Below are 22708 nucleotides of genomic sequence, written 5' to 3'. Positions count from 1 at the left end.
TATTTACATATACTCGTACCAATCTAATTAATAAAAGTGTTTATTTTTTAGTCTTTAAATAAATTAAGTTCCTATCTATCTGTGTTCAATGTTTCGAATATGTGTTTGTACCAAAAGCCAACTGTCTTGCCCCAAGCGCCGAGTGTAGAGTCGTCTAGTTTCAGTACTTCAATGAACATCTTCACAATAACTTCTTTTAAGTCCTGTAGAGAAAATGAAACCATTAAATTGATATAGAATAATAGTAGTCGATTATATAACCTTGCTTTTATTTAAACTTTTCTTTCTAACCAATTTACTATTAAAATTAGGTTAGAATGTAAATAGCCAGCTGTCGCCCGCGACTCCATCATTATCAACAGAATTAAAAAAAATAATAATAAGTAGCATACGTGTTCTTCTATACTATGTTTTACAACTATACTAAATGTCAGTGAGATCCGTTTAGTTGTTCCGGAGATACCTTGAAACAAACATCTATCCATCCATCCAAACATTCGCATTTATAACAAGTAAGATAATTCACCTCAGGTTTTCTCGATAAAGCATAGGCTTGTCAAAATTATAGAGATATAAAATCGTTTGTAGTGCAGTAGCAATAAAATTGTTATTCTTTATATGCATAGAGTTAAATAGTGGTAGAGTCCGCAGCTGTTTTTACGATTGGCACATTTGACCGATATAATAGAAAGACCATAGAAAATACAGGCGTGTAGATGCATTTTGCCATTTCGTTTAATCATCCATATTAAAAAAAAAGCAATCTTACATGAAAATGTTGTTCTTGAATTTTCCTCCTTTTATGTGACTCTCCGATTTTATTCATCATAACTGCGACAACTTCGGGCTGGTTGAGGTTAGTTACCGCTTGGTTTAATGCCGCCATCAAATTGATAACGTGAGCCTTGAATTGGAAATTATCCGAATATTCTTCCTCTGATAGCTTTGCTATCATTTTGAAGAAATCTTTGGCGTCTGGGTAAGCGCGGAAAAATCTAAACAATATTAAACGATTTTTTTTAATATCAATTAAGTTATTAATTAATCGTTCTATAGTTAACTTACTTTATATATAATTTAATTAAGTTACTTTGGTAGAGACTATTAATTTATTAATCAAGTTAATTAGTTTTTGATATTATATATAAAATTACATAATTTTCTAAAGAGTAAAACATAAACATAAAATCATATAAATGGCAGAATAGTCTATGAAAGCCAGAAAGTTTGTTTAAAAATATAATCACATTTATTTTTATGTGCCATAGAAATGTCATTCACAATGGAGCCAGATTGAATTCGGTTGTTTGTATACTCGTACAATATGACTTTTATCTGTTCATTGAATTGAACGCAGTAGTTTTGAAAGAGTAGACTGTAAATGTAATGGTACAATGATCTTATATTATCGGCCAATAGAAGTTGAGAATTAAAGATCGAAAAAAAGTGTCTCGATACGTCGAATACCGTTTTACCGCCTATTGCCTTTACAAATATGGGTGTATTGTAGCTAGAAAAATGTAAAACAAACATTTATCTACAGATAAACTTTACAAATATTACTTAGCACGTTATAATCAGCGAAGTTATTGAGAGAAAAGATTTTAAAACAACCTTTTGAGCAGCTCAGTGCCGGTAGCCACGGAGTTTTTGTTAACGGGCGCCCAGGACTTCTGCACGGCGTGTACCTCTCTCCTCGTCAGACCGGATACAGGGTTTACTTCTTCGGGATCACCTCCCCACCATAGGTAGCTCAACCAACCCCCCATTGTGACTGTGGGACAAATGGATGGAGACAATATTAGGAATATTTGTTATTTTTATCCAACTGATTTAAAGAGTAATCTTATTCGCGCGTTATGTCCATGGCTCCTACGTAAAGTATCGTAAGTCCAGAATATCAAGTTTAGAATTAACATACAAACTCACATACTATGTGTGAAGCAAGCGCTCTACAAGCGCCAGTAGAGCGCTTGCTTCACACATAGTATGTGAGTTTATATTAATTCTATAGCCATCGTCTGTAGCTTAAAAACATAAACCGATTTTGACGGATTAGGTGTCATTCGGGTCGTCTTTCCATGAGTGTCAGACTAACTTTTTGATTTTAAATCAATAAAAAGTGATGTTTTAATGAACATCATCATCATCAGCTCACCATACGTCCCCACGTACTCTAAGTTAGGTGTGACTAGGCCATCAACCACGCTAGCCCAGTGCGGGTTGGTTGACTTCACACATATCTTTGAACCTCTTCTCAGATATGTCAAGATGCTTTCCTCCATCGTAAGAAAGGTTTTTTAATTATATAACGAAAATAAAATATTACCTCGTCAAGTTGTACTGTGCATTTTTGCTATGTTTATATTTATTAGACTTCCTTATCTCGAATTAACGGTAAATAACGATAGTTTTATTAGCAACGTCATGTTAGGTTTAATCGACATGTTTTTACGACGATAACCTATTGAAGCTAGAGTTCAATTACTTAGTGTAAAGAATGTTTTTGTTATTGTTCACTAGCAGTCACCCGCGACTCCGTCCACGCAATTAAAAAAAACTTCATAAGAAGCCTATGTATTTCATCAGACTATGTTCTATACTCATCATCAGCTCGCTATACGTCCCCACCAAGGGGCTCGGAGCCTACCTTAAGTTAAGGGTGATTAGGTCATAGCCACCCACTAAATCTCTCTGTTCCTCCAACGCATCGGGACGGGACCACGGGCACGCTTTCGCTCTTATCCGCGGCCCCGTCTGCGCCAGCTGCCGAGGCAGCTGCCTCTCGGGATTAGGTCATAGCCAACCACGCTGCCCAAATGCGGGTTGATTGACTTTACTCATATCTTTAAATTTCGTGTCAGATATGTGCAGGTTGCATCACGATGTTTTCCTTCACCTAAGAACGTCGAATAAATGTACATATGTAAATCGGAAATCGAAAAACACATTGGTACATGGTGGGATTTGAACCCACGATCTGCAGATTGCAAGTCAAGTGCTTGACCCCTGAGCTACCAACGCTCTTATGTTCTATGTTGTTCTATATGCATGCTAAATAAGAAATACCTTCATACATCCATCTATTTATATTATTAGTACAGTTTCCCTTGTTTAGTTCGACGTTCGTGAACATTGTTCGTTGTTCGGTTGTTCGTTTATGATTAAAATATTTGAAAGAAAATGCTCGTAATGTCTGCTCTATACCTTATATTATATTTGAATCTCTTTGTTTAAACTTGCTTGTGATTAGATAATGGTCTCAAACAATTTTTTACACTTTTTAATCATTCTTACCGTGCGATTCTGAGACCGATAATCCCGTTTTAAACATATCGTTATCCCCGTTTTGTCAAAGATAATAGGCATGACATTATGTTTTGTTTAGTGGTTTAGAATATTAAATGAGGCGTACAAAATTTTTAATAATTTTTATTATGTCAAGACAATTGTAAACACATATTAAATAAGTACATAATCAAACATACGCACTTATATGTTCAATCATGAACCGGATGTCAATTAGATCAAATATTATTTACTAAGATGAAAAGCAGTTTTATATTTGTATTGCTCATTTACATGGACTATCGAAGATTCTTTGACTATTTATTATTCCCTAGCTATTTATAGAATAATTAGAAGCATAAATAAAGACTTTATTTTAGTTTAAAATGTGACTGTAGTAATTATTTTTAATCTGTTAAAACTTTTTTATTCATATTTTTAAACATGTAGGCAAACAGCTGGCCATTTATAAGTGATCTGGGATACATGGTCAAATGAAACAAAAGAGATTTTTTTTTAAAATCGTAACTCGTTTCTTAAATATTAAGTCCTACTCACATCAATGAACTAAAACAGGCTGATGGTGATGAATATTTGGTGATGATGAGTATTTTTCGCTGTACCAAAGTTATTGAGTGCCGTCGCATAAATGATAATAATCTCAATTCCTATGTAGGGTGAACAATCAAGTTAATGTCTTGTAACCATTTGAATTGTTGTATGAAAACTTTTAAATTTCGAAACGGAATCATAATGAGAGGCTTTATATTGCAATATCAATGGCTAGAACTTGTTTTTTTTAAAAAAAAAACTAAAAATATAAAGGTCAAGATAAAAATAAATTTGTTTCGTATTTTATTGCAAAGATAATTGATTTATTTAACTGACGATTAACAAAAAATAGCTACATATAAAATTCCCCTGGTTTCGTGCCAATTTGACGATTACAAAGCATTTGTAATGTTAGTAGGAAACAAAAAATGTCGACACTGATTGGAAACTAGTGAGGATATATTGAAGTTCGTATTTAAATAAATATTTTAATATACGGTTAGATGATATAAAATGATTATATAATAATAAGGACAAAAAGTTAAATTGTAAAATGATAAAACAAAAATAATGAATGAAAATATTGAAACGGTAAATAAATGCTTAAAAGGTATTAAAAACAGTCGTTTTAATTAAGTCTAATTAATAATAAAAAAAAATACCAACCTAGAAATTATAAATTCCAAAAATTCGACGCTCCTACGTAATTAAAAAAAAAATTGTTCCAAATACGAAAAAAAATCAAATATCGATACTTTTTAATCACATGAAATAAAAAAAAAAAGAAGACACTGGCTGGTAAAAATTAAAAAAAAAATCTGTAGAGCACGCGCGCCACGATTCGACAGAAGTGTCGTACTGAGATGTGAGAATGTTTTCAGAATGTTAACTTCCAATCCGTTTTCGACCACTACGTTTCCCTCTATAATAACAATGATATTGCATGTAATTTTAAATATACAAAAACCATAAGTAAGCTCTGAATTATTTAGTTTTTGAACGAACACAGTAATGTTGGGATGACATCTGCACAACTTGTTAAACCGGCTCAAAGAACTTTCTATTAACCATTTACACTGTCGAAACATCTGGTTCAAAAACGTTGTTATCTCTATTTCTTTTATAAACATGAAAGGGATGTCAATATGTTATATGCAGATCTATAAGCAGTGGTAACATATCCGTAAGCATATTAATTTTGAAGATTATCTTAAAAATAAACTATGTTAAAGACGCTTACCGGACGAAAGCCCGAGTCAATTTTTCATTCTAACTAGAATATAATGCGGTACCAATTGACATGCTTTGGTATCACAATACAAGACGCCTGTAATATGAAGTTAAATAAAATAGACAATTTCTATATTCTTTAAACATCTGCAACTTTGAACAATGATCGATTAAAAACTACATTAACGTACGCTCAAATTTTCATCTCTCCTTTCCTATGGCTATAACATGTATTAGTCAGATGTCAGTCTGTATATCGGTGGAGGGCCTGGAAAAACATCGTTTTCTCGCCGCTATTTAACTCCTTTAATAATCAATTAAGGACTTAAGGGCGGCACTTAAATAAATTAAGCGGTAATTTAAACATATTTAGATATCCATCGATATATTTGAATATTAATTTATAAAGTGTTGGTGTTAGTACATTGCTTTACAATTATAATTTGTGTATAATTTGTATTTTATGTTTAATTTTCAGCAACAATATTAACGCAACTGTTGTTTAGAGCTTTGTTAAAATCTATTTTTGAATTCGAAAATAGTACTAGACGGAAAATGGTATTAGGTTACAACAATCGCAGCTGGAAATAATATATTGTATTGGTGGAATAGGTACTTTTTTAAATAAACTGACCGTACGGCAGTCTTGCTCAATAAGCTCTGTCCGTCAGAGTACGTCAGAAATAATTTCCTGTCTCATATGAACACTAATATATATAATAATGAGAACAACAAAAATAGGCTAACGTGTATTGTTTTTGCGCACGCAGCGTGAGAATAATTTAAGTATTAAAAATGACATCAATTATTTTTAAATCTTAGTAAACAATGTATTATGATTAACATGTTTAATATGATTTTAATTTTTATAAATGAAATATGTGTTAGAAAAGGAAACGGATTATTAGATAAATTCAATAATTAAAAAGATGATAGGTTCTCTATCTTAGGGTCAGCTGTAAAAGCACTGTGTTAGAGTTAAGTTCACTTTTAATACGACCCTTTGCTCCTTTGTATTTCTTACGTTATGTTTTTTGTTATTTTGTGTAAAAAGTTTAAATAATTAAATAAATAAACTATCAATGTCACCTTTTTATGTTTTCTCTAAGTATTTCAAATTTTAAAACTATCCAAATCTGTCAAAGTGACATATTTACCTGTCAGCTGTCACCACAGAACAAAACATTTTGAAAACGGAACACGTTTTATTCGCCTATTTGTTGGTAATTTATTTTGTAAAAATACAAAAATGGTGAATGTTAGCGAGTCAGCTATCAAAAATATTGGAAAGGTGTTAAACGACCCTTCAAGACCGATGAAGGAGCGTTTTAGAGCACTTTTCAGTTTGCGAAACTTGGGCGGCGAAACCTCGATAGAATGTATTAGTGAGTGTTTCCAAGATGAATCAGTTTTGCTAAAACACGAGCTAGCATATTGTTTAGGTCAAATGCAAGATAAAAGAGCAATTCCGGTGTTAAGAAAAGTGTTAGAAGATACAGAACAAGACCCCATAGTACGCCATGAAGCCGGTATGTATTTTTATCATTTTTAAGTCCTCACGTACATGATAACATTGATAAGAACGTAGAGAATTTTAGTCTACTAGAAGCCAAGCCCTATACTATGTAAAGATTATATCCATAGTGTATGATTCACAATTCAATTAATTTAATGTTGAATTCCAAATACTTAAGAATTTGAATCTTTTAATATTCATATCTATGTTCCAGGTGAGGCACTGGGTGCTATTGGTGATCCAAATCTAAGAGAGATTCTAGAGAAATATCAACATGATCAAGCTATTGAGGTTGCTGAAACATGTCAAATTGCTTTGCAAAGGTTAAATTGGATTTCAAATGAAAGTGGAAATGATGTTAATTTATCAAAGAGTCTGTATAGCTCAGTGGATCCAGCTCCACCAAGTACTGAATCAGATGTTGATTGCTTAAAGAAAACTCTTATGGATGAAAGTAAATCTTTATTTGAAAGATACCGAGCGATGTTCAGTTTAAGAAATTTGGGTACAACGGAGAGTATCAGTGCTTTGGGTGAAGGTAATTGATTTGATGTGATAATGTATGTCATTGTGTCATAAGTTTTAATGTCTCATCCATTAAAACATACCTGATAAAAGATCTCTAAGTATCCAACATATTTTGTGTCTTTTACCTGTGTTATATGTATTTCCATCACCAAAACATGTGCACAAAAATGTATGGATATATCTTTTTATTACTGCACATTATCTATCTTCTTGCTGATATTATAAATGCAAATGTTTGGATGGATGGATGGACATTTGTTAGAAGATATCTCCAGAATGTCTGTATGGATCTTGCTGAAATTTGGCAGAGATGTAGAACATAGTCTGGAAGAACACATAGGCTACAAATTAAGTGTTTTGAGTTCCATGCGGACAAAGTCGACAGCTAGTTCTAATATAAATGTTTTGATTTCAGGTCTTAAAGCAAGTAGTGCATTATTCCGTCATGAAGTGGCATTTGTGTTTGGTCAGATGCAAGATGAGCGCAGTGTGCCGTACTTGAAGCAGACATTAGAGGACACCAATGAGCATGAGATGGTCAGACATGAGGCAGCTGAAGCTCTTGGCTCTATAGCCACTGATGAATGCACTGAAGTTTTAAAGCGGTTAGTATTTTGATGCCCTTTTTAGTTTTATGCAAAAATTAGATGATGTCTAAAAGAACTTATTAATTAATATAAATTGTTGCTACAGTTTACTTGTACAAAGTCACACATTGTTGGACTTTAATCAAAATATGTTGTTTTTTCTAAAACAATTTTTTGAAGATTGCCAATGGACTTGTACAGCGCCTCTATGAGGCTGAAAAGTAACTAAAAAATTTGTTAGCAAAAACTTCATTTCCATAAATTTTCTAATGGTCACATGTTTATTTGTAATTTATTTGAACAATAGCTGTCGCCTGCGACTCCATCCGCGCGTAATTAAAAAATTTCAGCCGTTCTGGAGATACCTTCAAACAAACATCCATCCACCCATCCAAACATTCTCATTTATAATATTAGTAAGATTTAGTTGTGGCAAGTTTTGATGTTTTCTGTGCCTAAACATGTTTTATGAAGTGCGCGTAATATGTTTTATTTTTAAATTTAATAATTATAAATGTAAATTCGTTTTCAGGTTCCTAAATGATCCAAGACGTGTTGTTAGAGAGAGTTGCGAGGTGGCGCTAGATATGTCTGAATATGAGAACAGTCCGGAATTCCAGTATGCCAATACTTTACTAACGGTCAAGGCTTAAATATTATATGTATAATATTAAAAAAAATATTTAACTCTAAAAAAAAAACTTTTATAAAATTATATGATTGATAAGTTGCCAGTTGGCTATTCCAAAAATGTTTTTTTTTTAATTTAAAAGGTTTTTTATTTATTGAAATGATTAATGAGCTGATGGCCTAGTATAAATATTTTTGACTTCGTGACGTCATAGAAAAATATGTCAAAATTTGTATGACATTTCGTAGTGTGATTTATGTCCGTTAGGGGCGCTGTACGCATTTTTGTAGAAATTTTGTCGAAAATATTTTGAATGTCCAAACTAGGCCTTTAGTTTTTACACAAATTCTTTGGTCAACTATCAATTATAAATACGAAAGAGGTAATTTTTATTTTGTTTAAACAAAATTGTTTCAGTATTTTAAATAAATAATGCATACATTTTTGTTTTTTTTTCTTGTATTCCCATAAACAAATACTTGGGTTTTATTTATTTGTAGAATTGAATTTGCAATAAAAATGTTATTGTTTCATGAAATATAATAAAAAAGCGATTAAGAATTCCGTAGTATGTTATTGTTATTTCAACTGCCAAATAAAATGTAGATGAGAAAACTCAGTAATTTGTGAGAATGATTTTTTGGAAGACATTTTTTATTTTTATTTTCAGTATTATAGTTAATGGAGTTGTAAGTAACCTTTTTTAATTGAGTTTTTGAAGAATTATTATAAAGATTAAATCTATTAAATTTGCGTTTCCCACTATATATATTGTACAATCTGTTTGTCTGTTTTCACGTCAGAAACACAAGATCTTATAATTATTCTCTTGAAAATTACATAATTGATTTATTTTAGTTCTAAATTGTTGAAATGTTATTATAAAATTATTGGTATCCATATTACAAAATGTATTCTTAGGTAAGCGATTTCCTAGATGAAGAGAGAGGTACATTTTTTGGGTTAACACATGAAGTACCTATCAGTGTGACAACTCTGGAACTGATTGAGCAACTCCACGCGGCGGTGTGGTCCCACGCTCACGGCGACCGCAGAGTGCGGCGATACTTCGAATCCTATGGAACACCGTTCGTGGGACAAGGCAGAAGGAAACTATCCTAAAATATATTAGTACTACAAAAAATACCTATTGAAGAAAAAAAAAATTTTTTTTATAAGATAAAAAGATTTTGATAAATTTTTGACGAAAAAATGTGGAAATTAAAAAAATAGGAAGCGAATTAAAGCTAATAGATCACTTTTTTGTTTCGTATCTTATTTTTTTAATTGCATAATTGTTAACAAACTGAATGTCTCGTATCCGGCTTACAATAAAAGATGCGGGTTTTTGTTGTAAAAATTTGCATATGGTATGTTCATAATTTTCCAATGTCGAAACCAAAGCATATATCCGACTTATAACAACTCTAAAACAGAGAAATCGAAGCAAACCAATGTTACAAAAATAATTCAAAATTGTTCTATTTTCAACCAACTTTTTGATACGGTTTATTAAAAATTATTCAAGAACTATCAGATTTTAATAAATGTGACCATACGACACGCAGTACCAATCAAACAAGAAAATAATTATGAAAAGTGGACAAACAGGAGCGAAGTTACGAGGCAACAAAAAAAACACATCCTTCTTTAGTCGGTTAAAAACAAATAGTATTAAATTATTGAATAAATCATGAATAATAATTTAATAAAACAAATACGAGTAAAAAAATAAGTAAATTTTTAGTACGATTATACTAAAACTACTCTACACCCTGTATATATATTTATAATAGTCTAAAATATTAAAACACATTGGTATGAACAATCGGTTAAATTTAAATATTCTTCCATTCATAGCGTTTTAAATTCACGCCTTTAAAATGTAAATGTTCTTTAAAAACCGTTGTGAATATCTTTTTCACTTTAGTACTATAAAGATGGGATAAATGAGGCTTACCTTGTTTAAGACTTGGTTTATAGTATGATTTTATGTTGCTCATATTTTTTTATAATATCTAAGAGATTTTAAAAAGTATTTATGTAAAACCATGCCTAAATAACGATTTAATGCCAACTAACATTTGCCCATGACTCTGACCGCTTAGAATTAAAAAAAAAGTTAAGCAGTAGCCTAAGTATTCTTCCAGACTATGTTCTACATCTATGCCAAATTTCCGCGAGATTAATGCAGGTTCTGATAGTATCGAACATCCATACATACATCCAAAAGTTCTAATTAAGCAATTAATAACTATGTATTATATTAAGAAATAAGATTAAAATAGATAAAAATATGATTGTCATAAATTAGTTATTATTCTTACGGTGAAGGAAAACATCGTGATATGTGCAGGTTGTGCACATATCGGAGAAGAAATTCAAAGATATATGTGAAGTCAACCAACCCGCACTTGGCCAGCGTGGTTGACTATGGCCTAATCAACCTTAACTTAGGGTAGGCTCCGAGCCCCTCGGTGGGGACGTATAGTGAGCTGATGATGATGATGAGTTATTATTCGATAATTAAGTATCAAAATGTTATTAATATTTTTCTTATGTATATTTTCGTTATAAATTACCTTGTGATTTTATGGTAAAACTAGCTGTCGCCCGCGACTCCATCCGCGTGGATATATTATATAAAAAAACTTAATTAGCGTAGCCCACCCATCCATCCACATCACATCCATCTAAACATTCGCATTTATAGTATTAGTAAGTTAAATAAAAAGCAACTCTTCAAGGCATAAATTCGAAAAAAAACGAATAAATAGTATCCTATGTCCGTCTCCTGGCTGTAAGCTACCTCCTCACCAATTTTTTGCCATATCGGTAAAGCCGTTCTTAAGTTATAAATAGTGTAACTAACACGACTTTCTGTTATATAATATATATATATATATTTTATAAGATAAAATTACTAACTCTGGTATTAAAGTATGAAAAAGCTATTACGTTATTTCATTTTCTCAATCCATTATGTGATCTTGTATTGAACGTGTATGAATAAGACTTATTCAGCTTAGTTCTCAAGCTTTATAAAGCCTTTAAAATTGATTTCAATAACTTTTGTTGTATCACAGATAAAAGTCAACGTTCAAATCGGAAATTATTAATAACATGTTTATTAAATTCAATTTTACTTAAAACTAGCTGGCGCCCGGGATTCCGTCCGCGTGGCATGGAAATAAAACTTAATTAATAGTCTATGTGTACTCCCAGACTGTGTTCTACATCTATGCCAAATTTCAGCGAGATCCATACAGACGTTCCATCCATCTATCAATCCATCCATCCAAACATTCGCATTTACAATATTAGTAATATAAATCTTTTATTGTTTTAATTATTTTATGACATTTTTCTACAAAAGTCAAGGTTAATTTGGAAACAGAATAGCAAATATGAAGTGTAATGACAAAATGTTTAATATAATAGAAAAGTAAAATATTGCAGGCATGTTAGGTATCTTGACTTACTGCATGTGTTTATCTGTTAAACAAATATTTGTGTCTCATTACCTTGTCTGTTATCAGAGTTCATTTTTAACTTTAAAAATGCTTTGCCCATTTAACCAGTAACACAATGACAGTGCCTCTAAAGTGAATTTCTATTGTGTTTTCGTGTTTTTTAATTGCATTTGTTTTATTTTATTTTTTATATCTACGCCCGTTATAATGTACAGTCAAAGTGGCCAGTACGATCAATTTATTTTTATTCGTTATACGGTGGTTACAAAAGAGGTTCTAGTTATTTGATTATATTTTTAGCTGTACTCTCAAGGACAGCTGCATGAAACCAAATACTGGTGCTGCCTTCCAAGATATCCTTTCAACTTATCATTTTATGGTGGCGTCGACTTGCCTTATAACTGACCAATGGCAGCCTAGTGCAGATATCAAAGGTTAATATTAATTATTTATCACATTAAAAACACATAATATATATATGTAAATAAATAAAATTTTAGCTATCTCGGAAACCGATTAAAATTAGGGTTACAATTGTTTACTTTTTTAGTTTATTTATGTATGGAAGTAGGTCTTTCCAGTAAGAACAAGAATTTCCAAAAAAAAAAACCAAATTAAAAACAACTTTCGTTTTGTAATCAGTCTAACACGAATAAAGGTGTTACAATTAACAAATGCTAATGGTGTAATTTTAAATGCGATCAACGCATTACTTTTATCGGAAACGAAAACGGCACTTTTTAACTATTTGTTACTCGATAATAAATATATGAATAAGCGGACGATTTTTAAATTTGTCGGATTATACGACTTAATTTATACAGTTGATTTATATGCTATAGTTCTGGTAGGATAGTAATATTTTCTGGGTATGTCCGTACAATTGTAGCCACAAGATTATTAAGATGAAGGCGCATTGCTGTACACCTGGTTCACCGTCTCATAATCACCATTCCCTCGCCATCGCGCGCCCTCTACTCGTTAAAGAATAACATAACCTTTAGCCAATCGTTATCCCGATCCATCGGCGACGTCGGGGCGACGACGAGTGGATGCCACGGCGATCGCGAGCTGGGTTAGTGCCGGGTGCGCGAGGAATTGACGAGTTGGCATCAACCCTTACGCATCCTTACTACATTCTTTTGTTTTAGGTTTTGATACATACGATTTCATAGTAGTTGGAGCAGGTTCTGCTGGCTGTGTATTGGCCAATCGGTTAACTGAAATCACACAATGGAGAGTATTACTGATAGAAGCTGGTGGTGATCCGCCTATTGAATCTTATGTAAGTTTGAAGAATAATGTAGTTTTTGGGGTTTCTTTAAAAAAATGACAGCGCATAGTTTCTCTGGTTATATAAAACTAAAGTTACACTGATCACTTAGTTGTTTATCAGCTAATTATAGGTAATCCTATTGAAAGTATTTTTTTTTATAAGAGAAGGGAGCAAACGAGCAGCGGAAACACCAAGGTGTTCATCGATGCCCTCGGATATCTGCAATACCATAGGAATCGCAGATGCGTTTTCGGCCTTTGAGATGGTGATACCTTCGCTTCTTGAATGACCCTAAGTATTTTTCGTAAAACACTTGCTTCGAAAAATGCTTTCATGAATTATTACTTTTAGATACCACAATTCGATCAAACTTTACGAAAGACTCAATACGATTGGAACTACAAGACGGCGCCGACCGGAAGAATCAACCAAGCAAATGTCGGGGAAATAGTGCACTGGCCCAGGGGAAAGATGCTTGGAGGTAGCAGCGGTATTAATGGCATGATATACTTTGAAGGCCTACCTGATGATTACGAAAAGTGGCATAATCTTGGTAATCCTGAGTGGCGTCCAGACATTCTTCGTAAGTTTTTCAAAAAGTCCCAAAGTCTTCAAGATGAGAAGTTGTTGCAAAATCCTTTGATAAGAAATACATATGGTTTACATGGACCTCAAATCATCAATACTTTTAATAGCACGTACAGAAATCTAACTCTAAATGTTCTCAGTTCTTATAATGAAATGGGATTTAAAATACGAGAAGATTTGCAAACAGCACAGCTTCTAGGATCAGGGATATTTAGAGCCACTGCATATAATGGAAGAAGGGCTAGTACAGCCAGCACATATTTAAGTTATATTCAAAATAGAACGAACTTTAAGTTAATTAAAAACACTCTGGTGTTAAAAGTTCTTATTGACAACAATCAAAGGGCTTATGGAGTTTTACTTAAACAAAAAGGTAAAATTATGAAAATATTTGCCAGACTTGAAGTAATTTTAAGTGCTGGAACTATCAATTCACCACAACTGTTAATGTTGTCCGGTATTGGAGAGAAGAACCATTTGGAAGCTAAAAGAATACAATGTAAAGTAGATTTACCAGCAGTTGGTAAAAATTTACAAGATCATATGATACTGACCGTACCTGTTTTTTCTAATTATCCTGGCTACGAAAATACAGATGAAAAATATTTAGATGTTGCACTGTATGCTTACAATCGGACTGGTTCTTGGGCTCAGGCTAGAATTGCAGATATACTTGCGTTTTTTGCTAAAGACAAAAATGCTTTGATACCAGATTACCAAAGCCATTTGATAATATTTCCGAGAAATTCAACACAAGCTAAAAATTACTTTTCTATATATAAAGAGCCGATTGCACAAACATTTGCTAATTTAATTGAAGAACATAGCGTTTACATTTTCCAATTTAATTTGTTACATCCATATTCACGTGGAAATATTTCTCTAAATACTAATAGACCTGTTGACTATCCTTTAATATACCCAAATTATTTCGACGATACAAGAGATCTTGACGCTGCAGTAGAAGGAGTTCAAATATTATCAGAAATAGTTAATACGAATTTCTTTAGAAGTATAAACGCGTTTCTTGGCAGATACAACTGGCCAGAATGCAATGCATACAAAACGAATAGTGCGGATTACTGGCGATGTATAGCTCCACAGATTGTGACTACAGTTTATCACCCTGTGGGAACATGTGCGATGGGTCCTAATCCAAGTGCATCAGTTGTAGACAGCCGTCTGCGTGTACACCATGTCAAAGGATTGCGTGTTATTGACGCCAGTATAATGCCCAATATCACAAGTTGTAATACTAACGGACCAACGATTATGATTGCTGAACGTGGTTCTGATTTAATTAAAGAAGATTATGGCATTGTAGAGCTGAATTAAAAAACGACTGACATAATTTAAGGTCCATTTCTGTAGATCAAATCTCAAGAATCTCTTTCCTGTGCTCTTCTTTATTTCTTGAAACAAAACAACATCGACTTTCTCTTTTTCTTCTTGCATTTACGCTATTCTTGCTCTTCCTCTATTCCGTTTTTTTTGTAAAAAATTAGTTTGTAGTATTTTTTTAATGCTTTATTTAATTGTTAATGTTATTTTATTTTAAATATAAATGTCTATAATTCGAATAACTTTGTGGGTTTTGATTGTCGGTTTTATAAACATGTTTCAGAGGAGAAGGGCTAACAACAAGGAAGTAACAAGTTTTTTTTACAACAGATCCTATTAAATGTTAATTTAAAAATAAACACATTTGCCTGTTTATTTTTAAGAGGCTAAAAATCTTAATAAAAATCATATTCGTCGATAATAATACATAGGCCGATAGAAATAGTGGAACATAAAGGAGAATATACAATAGTTAGTTATATTTGCACAGTTGATAGAGTTGTATGAATGAAAAATTTAAATAAACAATCGAAAAAATCGACTGCCGATTAATCTTCCATTTTCAAATTAGAACTAAAATACAAAAGATAATCGACCAGTTTTACGAAAAAATAATTATTTTTTGTGTTCCGCTAATTCTGCCTATGTATGTCGCATATGGTAATTTTAACTTTTTAATTTTGCAAGGTCTATGTCCTTTAGTTGGCAGACAGAAGCTGATAGAACTTAGGAACAAAGAATTTGAGGCACTGATCCGTGTGTCCATACATTACAATTGTCAAATTGTATTCAACCAGCTCAATATCACAAAGTAGTATTCAACCAGCTCACTGAAACTCCTTAGTAAAATTCAAATAAGTATTCTATTTTTTAAAGAGAGATTAAATGTGATGTTTATCGACTGTCGCTACAGTTATTGTAAACATATTGTTGTCTCATTTTTGTAAAGCAGAATGAAAGGGATGACAATATTAATATTAATACAATTTTCACCACACTGGAGTTCTTCGTTATAAAAACAGACAGACAGTTAAATTAATGTAATCATCAAAATAATAGGGTTTGTATATTTCCTTATCTGTATTTATTTTAAAAAACTTATGTGCATATAAATATAAAGTTAACCACAAAGTGTTAGATCTTTAGATCCAGTTGTTTTGTTTGTCGAGTCAGTCAGTTTATTCCTTTCTTAATTATTATAGACGATTAATTTGATGGAAAATGTTGGGGTAAAAAAAATATTATTATTTTCGTGTATATAATGTTTAAAGTATTGTGTATATTTAATTGAAAATTTAATATTGCACATTTAAATTTGTCATATTTACAATTTTAATTTCCATTTTCTACCTTATTATTTGTTCTGTGGTATTATTTAATGTACCTTTAATAATTGCGGTTGGCAAGATCATTTTCAGAATTAAATAATTATTGCAGGAATTATCTGGAAAATAACTGTCTACCGAATTATCTCAAGGACAGCTGCCCCAAGCCAAATACTGGTGATGTCTTTCAAGACATCATTTCCACTTTCCAATTGTTAGTCACGTCAACTTGTCTTATTACAGACAAGTGGGAGCCGAGTGCAGACATCAAAGGTATAAAATTTATGCTATACTAGTTGTCGCCCGTGACACCGTCCGCGCGGTATTAAAAATAACTTAATTAGTAGCTCATGTTATACAAGACTATGTTCTACATGTGTGCTAAATTTCATCAAAATCTGTTGGGCGGTTCCAAAGATCGTATTAAACAAACATATATCCATCAATCCATCCACCTCAACTTTCCCATTTCTAATATTAGTAAGATTTAACAATTTTAATGAGGAGTTGGCTGTTAGACATGTAGGAGGATATATATTAGTTTCAAAGATTTCCGTTGCCTTGTGTACGAATACTTTACTGTTCCGGATTTGAATACGAATAACGAGACTAGTATTAGTTCAAAAAGGGTTGTCTTAATTTGATTTAAGGTGGCTGTGCGTTGTACAAATTTTGATTAAGATGAGGCGAATATAAATAATTTTTTCTTTCAGATGGTGATACATTCAATTTCATAATTGTCGGCGCAGGATCAGCCGGGTGTGTTCTGGCTAATCGCCTAAGTGAAGTCAAATCTTGGAAAGTCTTATTGATAGAAGCGGGCGGTGATCCACCTCTAGAATCTTACGTTAGTATTTACCTTGTTTAAAACCAATGGATATGTAACGGCAATTAGACATCAAGATTAAAAATTTATGTATAATATTTTTTTAGATACCACCGTATGACCAAAGGCTATTTGGAACTTACTCCGACTGGCAATACAAGACTGTTCCAACAGGAAAAACTAATTGTGCAAATGTCGGAGAAAGTGTGAAGTGGCCTCGCGGAAAAATGCTCGGTGGATCAAGTGGAATTAATGGCATGGTGTACTTTAGAGGTGTCGCTAATGATTTTAAACAATGGTTCGATCTCGGAAACAAGGAATGGTGTCCAGATATTGTTTTCAAATATTATAAAAAATTAGAAAGTCTACAAGATCAAAAGTTATTACGAAATCCAAAAATAAGAGATCTATACGGATTGGATGGACCACAGGTTTTAAATACATTTAATAGAACGGACCAAGAACAAGTAAAAAATCTTCTAGAATCATACAACCAGATAGGTTTAGAAATTCACGAAGACTTACAGTTGGCTAATCTTCTTGGAGCAGGATTATCTAGAGATACTGCTTATAATGGAAGAAGAGCAAGCACAGCTACAACGTATTTAAGTCAAATACAACACAGAGAAAATTTTAAGATAATGAAGAATGCTTTTGTTGTAAAAATACTACTAGATGATAACTCTAAAGTCTACGGAGTAGTAGTTAAATACAAAGGCGAAGAAATTAAAGTATATGCTTCAAATGAAGTTATCATTAGTGCAGGCTCTATCAATTCACCACAATTATTAATGCTGTCAGGAATTGGAGAGAAAAATCATTTGGAATCAAAAAATATCGATTGTAAAGTGGATTTACCAGGAGTAGGTAAAAATTTACAAGATCACCTAACCATAAATGTACCAATTTTCGGAACTATGCCTTATTCTCAAAGTGAAATTGAAAAACTTATAAGTTTTCCGCTTTACTCTTATAATAGAACCGGGTTATTAGCACAATCCGGTTTTCCTCATACACTAGCATTTTATTCGAGAAATAGAAACGCAACATATCCAGAATTCGAAGTTCATTTGGATTTTTGGTATAAAAATTCAACCGACGCCAAAAATTTTTTTTCGATGTTTAAAGAACCAATATATGAAAAATTTGTAAAGATAATTGAAAAGCATGACTCTATTGTTTATCAATTTAATCTACTGCATCCATATTCTCGTGGGAATATATATTTAAATACGAGTAATCCATACGATCATCCGTTGATATATGCCAATTATTTAGATGATGAAAGAGACCTTGAAGCTACTGTAGAAGGTATCCGAATGCTGACACGTATCGTTAAAACCGATTATTTTAAAAGTATGAATGCATTTCTTGGTAGATATAATTGGCCAAAATGCAATAAATATAAACTAAATAGTTACGACTACTGGAGATGTATAGCTCCACAGATCGTGACTACAATTTACCACCCTGTGGGAACATGTTCGATGGGTCCTGATCCAAGTTCAGCAGTCGTGGACAGCCGTCTGCGGGTACACCATGTCAAAGGATTGCGGGTTATCGACGCCAGTATAATGCCCAATATTACAGGTTGCAATACTAATGGACCAACGATCATGATTGGTGAGCGAGGTTCAGACTTGATAAAAGAAGATTATGGGATTAAAGATATGAATAAAAAAGGACATTAAGAATTTGTGGCTCATTAACAAAATAAACGTAAATGTTAGCGAGGTTACTCGGAGTTATCATTTTGAGACTAATATTACATTAGTTGGTTTGGGTCATTTAAACAGACTGAAATATTATTTATTAAAAATATGAATACAAATTTTGTTCTTATTTTTAGTTTATCTAATAAAAACTTAAATACGGACTGATTTATAACTTTAATAACTTGTTCGCTAAGTCAGTGATCCTCTACTCAATTACTCCCTAAATAAATGTAGGTAAATATGTAAATAAATTATATATTTAGTATAATATTTATCTGAGAATACTTTAGTCCTCTTATCTACTAGTCATTAGTAATGAAACAAGTTTCGCACCTACTTATATATTATATTTCAAACATGAGTTAGCAAGGAGTGTAGCAAGTAAATGTTAATCGTAAAGTGTTGTTTATAAATTATTTGAAGATGATGGGGTATTAAAAATAAATCTAATTAACTTATTTTGCTTAAAATGATATTAACTTATAACTTAATTGATCTCATTTTACGGTCACTGCTTGTTGTTGTCCTTTTTGTAAATTGATGCTTCTAATATCTTCAGAGATTTTAGAAGCGTTTATCTAAAATTATGGATTTACTAATAATTTCAGGATGAATGTAGATAGTAATTTTCCAAATCATCTTAAGGATAGCTGTACGAAGCCAACTACTAGTGATATATTCCAAGATCTCCTTTCGACTTTTCATTTTATGGTCGCATCCACCTGTTTAGTTTCTGACAAGTGGGAGCCGAGTGTAGACATCAAGGGTGAAAAATACATTTTTGATGTTATATTATTTTTTAGTTATAAATGGTAGAAACAGTTACATTAAGTTTTAAAATATGCAAGATTACAAAGTCCTGCCATTGATGTTAATACAATCTTGATTGAATTTGAAGGGTGTTGATTTTTAGACAACGATTAACAAAATGTAATCTAACATAAGGTTAACTGCAATAATTTATTTATTTCAGATGGTGATACATTTAATTTTATAATTGTCGGGGCAGGATCAGCCGGATGTGTTGTGGCTAATCGCCTAAGTGAAGTTAAGAAGTGGAAAGTATTATTAATAGAAGCTGGTGGTGACCCACCAATAGAATCTTACGTTAGTATTAACGAATTATTTAAAGTAGCTTAAAGATAATAGTCAAATATTAAATTAGAACATTATTACAACTGTGCTGAACATGTTTTAATGTGTCTTTCAAATTATTATCGATGAAGTCAAGAATAATCTTAAGGATGGTAGTTTGAATGTGCCTTACTTAAAAGCTACATTAGTTCTATTTTACCAGCTTGACCTTGGATTTTAGTCAATTTTATGTGAATATTATATATTGGCATGGGTTCTAATCTATTTCCAAATATGCTACTTTTCTTTTCAGGTGCCTCATTATGACCAACATTTATTTGGGACTGACTCCGATTGGCAATACAAGACTACTCCAACAGGAAAAAGAAATTGTGCAAATGTCGGAGAAAGTGTAAATTGGCCTCGCGGAAAAATGCTCGGTGGATCAAGTGGAATTAATAGTATGATATATTTTAGAGGTGTTGCTAATGATTTCAAGAAATGGTTCGATCTCGGTAACAAGGAATGGTGTCCAGATATTGTTTTTAAATACTTTAAAAAATTAGAAAGTCTCCAAGATCAAAATTTGTTACAAAATCCTCAAATAAGAGACCTCTATGGATTGAATGGACCTCAAGTTATTAACACATTTAATTGGACAGACGAAAAAGTATTTGAAAATGTTTTCAATTCGTTCAATCAAATTGGCTTACAAATTCAAGAAGATTTACAGTTGGCTAATCTTCTTGGAGCAGGACTATCTAGAGATACTGCTTATAATGGAAGAAGAGCTAGCACAGCTACAACGTATTTAAGTCAAATACAACACAGAGAAAATTTTAAGATAATGAAGAATGCTTTTGTTGTAAAAATACTACTAGATGATAAGTCTAAAGCCTACGGAGTAGTAGTCAAATACAAAGGTGAAGAAATTAAAGTATTTGCTTCAAATGAAGTTATTATAAGTGCAGGATCTATCAATTCACCACAATTATTAATGCTGTCAGGAATAGGAGAGAAAAAACATTTGGAATCAAAAAATATCGATTGTAAAGTGGATTTACCAGGAGTAGGTAAAAATTTACAGGATCACATTATCATTAATGTTCCAGTATTTGGCAGGAAGCCTCGCTCTGAAAACTATATTGATAAATATTTGGATGTTGCGCGTTATACTTATAATCGTACAGGCTATTTAGCGCACTCCAGTGCTCCTCATGTTATAGCATTTTATTCCAGAAACAAAAACGCTACATATCCAGAATTCCAAGTGCATTTGGATATAGCTGATAAAAATTCGTCATATGCAAGAAGTATATTTTCCATATTTAAAGAACCAATAAACCAAAGTTTCTGCGAACTGACTGAAAAGTATGATTCCTTTATTTTTCGTTTTAACCTGCTACAGCCACGTTCATATGGAAATATATATTTAAATACGAGTAATCCATTCAATCATCCGTTGATATACGCAAATTATTTAGATGACGAAAGAGATATTGAAGCTACCGTAGAGGGAATTCGGATGCTGACTGCTATCATTGACACTGATTATTTTAAAAGTATTAATGCATTTCTTGGTAGATATAATTGGCCAAAATGCAATGAATACAAACTAAATAGTTACGACTATTGGAAATGTATATCTCCAGAAGTTACAGTTACAATTTATCACCCTGTGGGAACATGTGCGATGGGTCCTGATTCAAGTTCAGCAGTTGTAGATAGCCGTCTGCGGGTACACCATGTCAAAGGATTGCGTGTTATTGACGCCAGTATAATGCCCAATATCACAAGTTGCAATACTAACGGACCAACGATTATGATTGGTGAGCGTGGCTCTGATTTAATAAAAGAAGATTATGGAATTGTGGAAAGAACTGAAGATTTCTGTCTATGATATATGAAGGTTCCAGTTTACTTCAAACGTGGTTGATATGAATCCTGTTAACGACTAGTATTTTCATTAATCTATTAAGAAATCTCATTCTCATTAGATTAAAACAATCCTTCAAGAACCGAGCGTATCACCATCTCAAAGGCCGGCAACACATCTGCGGTTCCTCTGGTATTGCTGATGTCCATGGTCGTCGTAGGACAACTCGGTGTACCCGCTGCTCGTTTTCCCCTCCTGTTATGAAAAAAAATCTTCAATCTTCTGTTGTTCTGTGTTAAGATAAAGAAGTCGATGCTATCATAAAAAATACTTGATTTAAGTAACATTTGCTATAAAAACATCATCTCCTTGTCCTAATCCTCTTCTAAATTATATCACTTTTCATGCAATCAATCTTTTCGTTCCTACGTCATGGTCAAAGATTATATTTAAATTTTCTCCATATGTATTTTTATTAATTTCTTTAATCTTCTTTAGTATAAGCTTCAATCGATGTGTCTTTATGTACGAAATATAACATTGTGTGTGAAGTTTTCCAAATGACTTTGATAGTAAACATTTTCGCGCTTGTTAGTAGAGGATAAAAATATTGTAGAAAATTGTTTAGGAAATCATAAATGGAATGCCTCTACGCTTTTTATGTTAAAGTACTATAACATCTATATATTAGAAAATATAGTGTCAATTTGATAATATAACATTAATATTGGATGACATGTAACGCGGTCTTCTCTAACTAATATTATAAAACGCGAATGTTTAGATGGATGGATGTTTGTCTGAAGATAACTCCTGAAGGGCTGAACGGATCTCGATGAAACTTGGCATACGTATGGAAGGACGCATACGCTACTAATTGTC

At 32.3% G+C, this 22708-nt stretch overlaps 5 protein-coding genes across 5 annotated transcripts; 4 read left to right on the top strand and 1 right to left on the bottom strand.

The window, feature by feature from the left end:
- Nucleotides 1-18: 18 nt before the first annotated feature.
- Nucleotides 19-4548, bottom strand: Glob1 (globin 1). Its single transcript, XM_013313635.1, has 4 exons — nucleotides 4507-4548; nucleotides 1615-1774; nucleotides 770-995; nucleotides 19-203 (listed from the first exon to the last, which is right to left on the bottom strand). Exons 2-4 carry the CDS (start codon nucleotides 1767-1769, stop codon nucleotides 72-74), a joined length of 513 nt encoding a protein of 170 aa, XP_013169089.1. The 5' UTR covers nucleotides 1770-1774; nucleotides 4507-4548; the 3' UTR covers nucleotides 19-71.
- Nucleotides 4549-6228: 1680 nt separating this feature from the next.
- On the top strand, nucleotides 6229-8694 carry nero (deoxyhypusine hydroxylase nero). Its single transcript, XM_013313580.1, has 4 exons — nucleotides 6229-6599; nucleotides 6801-7124; nucleotides 7530-7719; nucleotides 8234-8694. Exons 1-4 carry the CDS (start codon nucleotides 6320-6322, stop codon nucleotides 8352-8354), a joined length of 915 nt encoding a protein of 304 aa, XP_013169034.1. The 5' UTR covers nucleotides 6229-6319; the 3' UTR covers nucleotides 8355-8694.
- A 3234-nt stretch (nucleotides 8695-11928) lies between these two features.
- Nucleotides 11929-15139, top strand: LOC106118879 (glucose dehydrogenase [FAD, quinone]-like). The gene is made up of 4 exons (XM_013313643.1): nucleotides 11929-12032; nucleotides 12106-12239; nucleotides 12957-13090; nucleotides 13433-15139. Exons 1-4 carry the CDS (start codon nucleotides 12013-12015, stop codon nucleotides 15002-15004), a joined length of 1860 nt encoding a protein of 619 aa, XP_013169097.1. The 5' UTR covers nucleotides 11929-12012; the 3' UTR covers nucleotides 15005-15139.
- A 1022-nt stretch (nucleotides 15140-16161) lies between these two features.
- On the top strand, nucleotides 16162-18852 carry LOC106118778 (glucose dehydrogenase [FAD, quinone]). Its single transcript, XM_013313526.1, has 4 exons — nucleotides 16162-16239; nucleotides 16448-16608; nucleotides 17049-17182; nucleotides 17269-18852. Exons 1-4 carry the CDS (start codon nucleotides 16232-16234, stop codon nucleotides 18850-18852), a joined length of 1887 nt encoding a protein of 628 aa, XP_013168980.1. The 5' UTR covers nucleotides 16162-16231.
- A 391-nt stretch (nucleotides 18853-19243) lies between these two features.
- Nucleotides 19244-22211, top strand: LOC106118893 (glucose dehydrogenase [FAD, quinone]-like). The gene is made up of 4 exons (XM_013313658.1): nucleotides 19244-19307; nucleotides 19485-19642; nucleotides 19850-19983; nucleotides 20264-22211. The coding sequence occupies exons 1-4, from the start codon at nucleotides 19300-19302 to the stop codon at nucleotides 21848-21850; spliced, it is 1887 nt and encodes a 628-aa protein (XP_013169112.1). The 5' UTR covers nucleotides 19244-19299; the 3' UTR covers nucleotides 21851-22211.
- Nucleotides 22212-22708: the final 497 nt, after the last annotated feature.

The sequence above is a fragment of the Papilio xuthus genome, unplaced genomic scaffold (assembly GCF_000836235.2).
Source record: "Papilio xuthus unplaced genomic scaffold, Pxut_1.1 DF827542.1, whole genome shotgun sequence".
Lineage (NCBI taxonomy): Eukaryota > Metazoa > Arthropoda > Insecta > Lepidoptera > Papilionidae > Papilio > Papilio xuthus.
The sequence above is the reverse complement of the archived record's forward strand: the minus strand, read 5'-3'. Positions and strand labels throughout refer to the sequence as shown.

Bases quoted from the DNA above. Each gene is read 5' to 3' on its own strand.
- LOC106118893 (XM_013313658.1), top strand. The intron at 19,643-19,849 runs GTGAAAAATACA...TATTTATTTCAG, and splicing joins GCCGAGTGTAGACATCAAGG to ATGGTGATACATTTAATTTT. The intron at 19,984-20,263 runs GTTAGTATTAAC...TTTTCTTTTCAG, and splicing joins ACCCACCAATAGAATCTTAC to GTGCCTCATTATGACCAACA.
- LOC106118879 (XM_013313643.1), top strand. From the start codon at position 12,013: ATGTACAGTCAAAGTGGCCA. The intron at 12,033-12,105 runs GTACGATCAATT...TTATATTTTTAG, and splicing joins ATGTACAGTCAAAGTGGCCA to CTGTACTCTCAAGGACAGCT. The intron at 12,240-12,956 runs GTTAATATTAAT...CTTTTGTTTTAG, and splicing joins GCCTAGTGCAGATATCAAAG to GTTTTGATACATACGATTTC.
- LOC106118778 (XM_013313526.1), top strand. The intron at 16,609-17,048 runs GTATAAAATTTA...TTTTTCTTTCAG, and splicing joins GCCGAGTGCAGACATCAAAG to ATGGTGATACATTCAATTTC. The intron at 17,183-17,268 runs GTTAGTATTTAC...ATATTTTTTTAG, and splicing joins ATCCACCTCTAGAATCTTAC to ATACCACCGTATGACCAAAG.
- Glob1 (XM_013313635.1), bottom strand. From the start codon at position 1,769: ATGGGGGGTTGGTTGAGCTACCTATGGTGGGGAGGTGATCCCGAAGAA. The intron at 996-1,614 runs GTTGTTTTAAAA...AATATTGTTTAG, and splicing joins GGCACTGAGCTGCTCAAAAG to ATTTTTCCGCGCTTACCCAG. The intron at 204-769 runs GTAAGATTGCTT...TTTTCTCTACAG, and splicing joins TTCAAGAACAACATTTTCAT to GACTTAAAAGAAGTTATTGT.
- nero (XM_013313580.1), top strand. From the start codon at position 6,320: ATGGTGAATGTTAGCGAGTCAGCTATCAAAAATATTGGAAAGGTGTTA. The intron at 7,125-7,529 runs GTAATTGATTTG...TTTTGATTTCAG, and splicing joins TATCAGTGCTTTGGGTGAAG to GTCTTAAAGCAAGTAGTGCA. The intron at 7,720-8,233 runs GTTAGTATTTTG...ATTCGTTTTCAG, and splicing joins TGCACTGAAGTTTTAAAGCG to GTTCCTAAATGATCCAAGAC.